The sequence below is a fragment of the Nerophis ophidion genome, linkage group LG04, assembly GCF_033978795.1.
Source record: "Nerophis ophidion isolate RoL-2023_Sa linkage group LG04, RoL_Noph_v1.0, whole genome shotgun sequence".
Lineage (NCBI taxonomy): Eukaryota > Metazoa > Chordata > Actinopteri > Syngnathiformes > Syngnathidae > Nerophis > Nerophis ophidion.
The window spans coordinates 27,043,799-27,051,298 of NC_084614.1; the positions used below are offsets into that span (position 1 = coordinate 27,043,799).

At 42.8% G+C, this 7,500-nt stretch overlaps 1 protein-coding gene across 5 annotated transcripts in view; it reads left to right on the plus strand.

The window, feature by feature from the left end:
* The window catches only part of gria3a (glutamate receptor, ionotropic, AMPA 3a), a 233,870-nt gene that overhangs the window by 225,048 nt on the left and 1,322 nt on the right, over positions 1-7,500 (plus strand). For 2 of the 5 annotated variants that reach the window (XR_009806454.1, XM_061897721.1), the window contains one exon: positions 1,071-1,185. The exons of the other annotated variants lie outside the window; for them this stretch is intronic. Coding sequence is in view for 1 of the 2 variants with exons in the window: in XM_061897721.1 (XP_061753705.1) it covers positions 1,071-1,185 (115 nt within the window). In the remaining variant the exon portion in view is untranslated. The remainder of the gene's footprint in view (positions 1-1,070; positions 1,186-7,500) is intronic. 5 annotated transcript variants of the gene reach the window in all.

Here is a 7,500-nt window from a genome sequence, read left to right on the forward strand (position 1 = left end):
CATGGATAAATATCCACCATTTGGATATTAACTCAACATTCTTGGTTGGCGGTGCTCTGCTTCAGTCCGGCGCATACTAGCACTGATATGCTCAAACTACTCAACCAAATCGACTGCACGCAGTCGTGTCGCGTTTTTGATGATTTCTTTCTTTAATTCAATGAGTATCATCCTTCTCAACACTGTCCCTCACATTCACTTCTTCCTTCCCATGGTTGGATAAACCAAGTAATGTCCATATCTAAGCTAATGCTAGCGCGTATAACACCAGATGTTTTGGGCGGATCTCATTTGCTACACCAACTAATGGCAGGGATGCTTGTAACTCACATGTTTGCTTGCGACCTAAACCGGCAAACCGAGAGACAGCTCTCGTCCTTAAAAAAAAAAAATAAACTTGTTAGATGAGGTGCTACTAAAACTGTGTGATTTACACAATCTTCATAACTTTGCCTTTCAAGTTGCTTAAAAAAAAAAACCTCTGTGCAGTTCATAACGTGATTGACGTGTTTGTGTGTCTCACTGGTGACTCCAATATATTTGATGCTGGCAGATTGAAAACGCCGCAAGCGCTCTGAAATAAGGAAATAAGTCTGGGAATGTGGCAGCCAAGGAAATTGAGCTTGATGTCTCGCAAAAAAGTCCAAAGGAAAGAAGCCATCTTTTCTTCACTTCCCCCAAACTGGCTTTGATTCCGCGAGACATTAATGGACAGTCGCGACTGTGCATTGTTGTGTTTGTTAGTCAACAAAGGGCTCCTGTTCGATCCACGGCAATAAAGAGCTTTTGAAGTGCATTTGATTACGTGGAAGCCATGCAGCAGCTTCTTTAAAGTGGCCATCAGTGGGTGCCGATTACTCAGAGCGATACAGGTGGGGTCTGGCACGCTAGGGTACACATTGTAGGATGGAACCATGACATATTGTGACGTTCTTGATCTAGTCTTTGCTTGCTATCTGTCATGTCTTGGCCAGCACCCGACTTGCTATCGCTTTGTATTAAGTCGTTGAAAAGTCCAATAACATAAAATAACATAATCCAATGTTATTTATGTTATTTCCCACGTGAAGAACTCCTGTAAACCTTGCAGTATTGAAACTCAGTGAGCAAGGCATCTTAGACAAGCTGAAAAACAAATGGTGGTACGATAAAGGTGAATGTGGAACCAAGGACTCGGGAAGTAAGGTCAGTCGCTGCAGGTCTTTTTATGCTGATACTGCTGAAAAAAAAACAACAACAAGAATGCATTTTGACCTAATTGTTCATACACATCTCTAACACAACATTTGACACATAGCTAGTGAATGATGCATGTAGAGCAATTTGATGTATTTGTTATATGAACTGACAGCATGATCTCACACAGCCTTTGAACTTCATGCCATCAACGTCTGAATCGAAACCATCCTGCTGCTATTTAATCATCCAAGCTGCTATTGAAACGGAATTTATTGCTCTTTTTATTCATCTGCCATCAAAATCCACCTGCCTGTTTGTCAACCGCCGACTTGTAAACACGACTTTGACCTGCAAGTGGTGTATAATATTCATGTACCAAGCATAGCAGCTCAGTACTGTGAAAAACAGCCAAAACAATGCTTATAACAATGTTTTGAAGTGGAAATAAGTCGCCCTTTTTAAATGGTACACAGGTTGGAAACAGTAATAACAAGGTAATAAGACAGTGAACTAACGTTAATTGTCATGACTCCTACCAAGCAAGACAGTCTCAAGCACAGTACAGAAATGCTCACAAGGTGAAGTAACAAAGTGATTAATGGAACCCCATTTGTCGCAGTTTACCTGACACATGAAACCTGACCAATTGGACAACCCGCTTTCGCCGGCAGATGGCAGTAGAGCGCTCAAAATGGTTTCTGACAATTCCAACTTTGACCGCAGTGTCAGTTGTTGTGTAGAGTGGCGGTTTCCATCATTTTTAAGCAGACTGCATCCACGGTACATTCACCCAGAAATGAGGCCATACATCCCTTTCCTAAAGTAATAATGTAGTAATAAAACATTAAGCTGACATTCACATTAGGGAGCACAAAAATATTGATTCACATCCAAAGAGCAATTCTAATTCATCCCGATTCTGAATTGATTCATCATTTTCAAAAATCTATTACATTTTTTAGAATAGTTTTAATTTATTTTACATTTTGGGCCATATCCATGGAATCAGTAGGAGATTTTCTAACTTGTAACCTGTTTTAAAAAGGTTTAATTATACTGTAATTATTATACCAAATAACACATTGCAAGAATCGGTTTAAATCTAGAATCGATTCTTAATCGAATCGTCACCAAATCCTTAACTGCAAAAAGAATCACCCTAATTCTAATGTAAAAAAAATAAATTAATTAATAAATAAACACTAACAAGCTTGGTAGTAATTAGGGATGCACCGATTAATCGGTAACCGAATATATTCGGCCGAATATGGCAAAAAAAGCCACCTTCGGCCTTCGGTGGAATGAGTTAAAAACAAGGCCGAATAGTGGCGTGTGACGCAATTTTTTGACGCGGTGACGCAATCAACCAACGTGCAGTGACGCGGTGACGTTGGGATATGTTGTGTACCTGTATAGTGTATGAGGTTACAAGCACACACTTATTGAGATTTAGTGGGGCCTCTGTTTACATTATTAGCCTGTTGTGTAGGCTACCTGTATAAGTGTAAGAGGTTACAAGCACACACTTAATTGAGATTTACTTGAGCCTTCTGTTTACATTATTAGCATATCTACTGTGGCTGAGCAGACTTTTGCCAAAAGGACAATAGTTAATTTGTTGTGGGTTCATCCACTTTAATGCACTTTTTTTTTTTTTGGAAGGCATGTTTTGTTTGATGGCCTAATATAAATGAAAAACTTTGTGCTTTTTTTGAAAAGCAAAGGCTACTGGAATATTAAAAACATTTCAATATTCAATAAAAAAATACTTTATTTGAAAAACATGTCTAAATATTTATTCTAGGCTATTTATGCAATATTAAAAAAATTGTGAAAAACTGCATTCATTATTCGGTATTCAGCCTTCAGCCAAGCGTTTAAATTTTATTCGGCTTCGGCCACAAATTTTCATTTCGGTGCATCCCTAGTAGTAATGCATCAGAGTAGTGATAAGGAAATATAAAATTGTAATACAAACATATATATATATATATATATATATATATATATATATATATGTATATATATATATATATATATACATATATATATATATATATACATATATATATATAAAACTAAAAGTGTGCAATAACAATGTAATAAAGTAGTATTAAGCCAGTGAGCTAACATTGTCTGGAGATCGTCCTGTAAAAAACTAATATACCAAGCTAGTAATAGTGATTTAAAAAAGTAGTAATAAGACAGCAATCAAACATTTTGTTTAACACGGTGAAGCATTAATAGAATTTGGAATGAGTTACAAAGCTCCATCATTTTATTTAATGAAAAAAAAAAACTCACGAGCTTGTAATAACATTGTAATAAAGTAGTACGAAGATTGCTACGCTAACACCATCATGACATTCTCGTCAAAAAGCTAACATGCTAATAAGAGCAATGTAATAAAGTAGAAATTAGACAGTAAGATAACATTCTGCTGACAATCTCAAATGGAAAAAAGCCAACAAGCTAGTAATAGCAATGTAATAAATTACTGTAGTAATAAGACAGTAAGCTTACATTTTGTTTAGCATGTTAAATAATTGGTGGTAGTCTTAACTCCTTCCAAGCCAAATAACATATAAAAAACACTCGTGATACAAAAGTAAAACTAAGAAGCTAGTAATACTGTAGCAATGTACTAAAGTAGTAATAAGCCACTGAGCTAATATTTTTAATTTAGCGTGTTAAATACTGTCACAGATTAATAATCATAACAACAGATAACAATAATAACATGTAATAAAGTATCCATCATCTTCTTCCCCTTACCGAGGTCGGGGTCGCGGGGGCAGCAGACTAAGCAGAGAAGCCCAGACTTTCCTCTCCTCAGCCACTTCATTCAGCTCCTTCCGTGGGATCCCGAAGCGTTCCCAGGCTAGCTGGGGGACACAGTCGGCCAGCTAGCGTGTCCTGGGTCTTCCCCGTGGCCTTCTACCGGTCGAAACATGGAAGCATCTGGAGGGCATCCTGACCAGATGCCCAAATCACCTCATTGGCTCATCTTGACGTGCAGGAGGAGCGACTTTACTTTGAACTCCTCAGAGCTCCTCACCCTATCTCTAAGGGAGAGAGCCCTGCCACCCAACGAGAAAACAATTTTTGGCCGCTTATTCCCGTGATCTTGTCCAGTCGGTCATAATCCAAAGCGCAAGATCAAATGTGAGGATGGGAACGTAGATCGGCCGGTAAATTGAGTGCTTTGCCTTCCGGCTCAGCTCCTTCTTCACCACAACGGATCGATACAGCGGCTGCATTACTGAAGACGCCGTTCCGATCCGCCTGTCAATCTCACTATCCATTCTTCTCTCACTCGTGAACAAGAATCCGAGGTACTTTAACTCCTCCACTTTGGACAGGATCTCCTCCCCAACCCGGAGATGGTACTCCACCCTTGTCTGGGCGAAAACCATGGACTCGGACTCGGAGGTGCAGATTCTCATACCAGTCGCTTCACACTCGGCTGTGAATAAACCCAGAGAGACTTTAAGATCTTGGCCAAATGAAGCCATCAGGACCACATCATCTGCAAAAAGCAGAGACCTAATCCAACAGCCACCAAACCAAATCCCTTCAATGCCCTGCCTGCATCTAGAAATTCTGGCCATGAAAGTTATAAACATAATTCATGACAAAGGGCAGCCCTGGCGGAGTCGTACCCTCATTTACTGCCGCCTATGCGACCAAGCTCTGACGCTGATCATACAGGGAGAGAACCACGACAATCAGGTGGTCCGATTCCCTCATACTCTCTGAGCATTCTTCACAGAACTGATCAAGAGACATAGTCAAATGCCTTATCTAAATCCACAAAGTACTTGTAGACTGGTTGGGAAAACCCTCATGTAACCTCAAAGACCCAGCATAGTGTATAAAACTAGTCCACAGTTCCACAACCAGGACGAAAACCACACTGCTCCTCCTGAATCCGAGGTTTGACTATCCGGCATGACCTCATCCCTAGTACACCTGGATATATCTTACTTTACCGGTAAGGCTGGGGAGTGTGATCCCACGAAGGTTGGAACACACCCTCTGGTTCCTCCTTTTCAATAAAAGAACCGCCACACTGGGCTGCCAATCTAGAGGCACCGCATCTGATGTCCACACAATGTTGGAGAGTCTTGTCAACCAAGACAGCCCCACAGCATCCAGAGCTAAAAAGGAACTCCGAACGGATCTCATCTACCCCCGGGATCCTGCTACCGAGGAGCTTTTTACCTACCTTGGCTACCACGGCCCCGGATATAAAAGAGTCCACTACAGATTCCCCAAGCACTGCTGCCTCATAGGAAGACGTGTAGGTGACATTGAAGAGGTCTTTAAAGTATTCCCTCCACCGATCCACAACATCACGGTTCGACGTTAGCAGCTCACCATCTTCACCATACACGGCGTTGACAGTGGACTGCTTCTCCCTCCTGAAGCCACAAATGGTGGTACAAATTTCCTTCGAAGTCGCCCGGAAGTAATTTTCCATGATTTCCCCAAATTCCTCTCTTGTCCGATGTTTTGTCACTGAGACCTCCAAAGCCGCGTGCCGCTTGGCCTGTCGGTACTTATCCGCTGCCTGTGTTGTCTCATGAGCAGAAAGGATATGATATTGAAACTCTCTCTGACGGCAGACACTGCCAGACGTCTCCAACAGACCCTCACAATGTGTTTGGGCCTGCCAGGTCTGACCGGCAACTTCTATTACCCTCGGAGGCAACTCACCACCAAGTGGTGACCAGTTGAAAGCTCATTCGAGTGTCCAAAACATGAGACCGCAAATCCGATGACACAACCACAAAGTCAATCACTGAACTGCGGCCCAGGGTGTCCTGGTGCCAAGTGCACATATGGACACTCTTATGTTTGAACATGGTGTTTGTTTTGGTTCAGGTCAGGGCGAAATTTTCTTACAATCACGTCTCTCCAGGTGTCACTGTCGCTGCCAATGTGAGCATTGAAGTCCCCCGGCAGAAAAAGGGAATCACCTGGGGGAGCACTCTCTAGTACTCCCTGGAGGGAATCCAAAACAGGGCAGTGACTCTAAGCTGCTGTTTGGTGCATAAGCACAAACAACAGTCTGGACCCGTCCCCCCGCCCGAAGGCGGAGGGAAGCTACTCTCTTACCTACTGGGTTAAACTCCAACGTGCAGGCTTTGAGCAACAAGAATTGCCACCCCAGACCGTCGCCTCTCGCTGCTAGCAACACCAGAGTGAAAGAGAGTCCAGCCCCTCTCGAGAGGGCTGGTTCCAGAGCCCTTGCTGTGCGTCGAAGTGAGTCTGACTAGATCGAGTCAGAACGTCTCCACCTCACGCACTAGCTCAGGCTCCTTCACCCCCACCGAGATGACGTTCTATGTCCCAAGAGCTAGCTTCTGTAGCCGAGGACCAGACCGCCAAGGGCCCTGTCTTCGGCTGCTGCCCAGCTCACACTGCACCCGACTTCTACGCCCCCTCCTATGGGTGGGGAGCCCATTGGAGGGGGGATCGGGCTGTGCTCGGCCGGGCCCCATGGAGACCACCAGGTGCTCACCATCGAGCCTGACCTGTGGGCCTGGTTGTAGAGAGGGGCTTCAGTGGCCCACGTCCGGGCGAGGGGAATCTGGATCCTTGTCTTTTTTTTTTTTTTTGCCTGGTTTTCACCTATGACATGTTTGCCTTGGGAGACCCTACCAGGGGGCATTGAAACTCCAAGACAACATAGCTCCTCGGCTCAGTGGGACATGCTAACTCCTCTACTACGATACGGTGGCAGCTCAGAGAGTTTAGTAAAGTAGTAATAACCAAGTGAGCTCACATATAATCATGCACAGGAACTTAAGTTACGTCTCCTTTAGCTGGCACAACCTTTCCATGATAAACAGGTAATATTGGTATGTAATATATGTAAAAGCCAGCGAGCTCCCATTTTATCTCATATTAGCCGTGTTGTCTATTCAGTGTCATAAAAGAGAACGGTTTATAGTGTTGTGTACTAGCATGTTAGTGAGAGTATTCCTAGTATTGATAATAGTGTCCATTTATAAAAAGTAATAACGGTGTAATAAAATAGTAATAAGCTAGTGAGCTTGCGTTAACTGAAAAAAAAAGTCACGTAATAAATTGCTTTCAATATTATTGTTTGGCATTTAATAGCAGCAAAATGGTTTGTGTTTGTGCAGATGCAGTGAGTTTGAGATGAGGGTTTAACGCGTAGACCTGTACGACCACGACCGCCTTCCTTTTAGCGCAGAGCAGCAGCCTTTAGACGTAGAATCTGCATTCACCTTCTAGTTCTTACGCAGAAACAGAAAGTAGACCACTTCACTTTAGCTCCCCAGGGGAGTT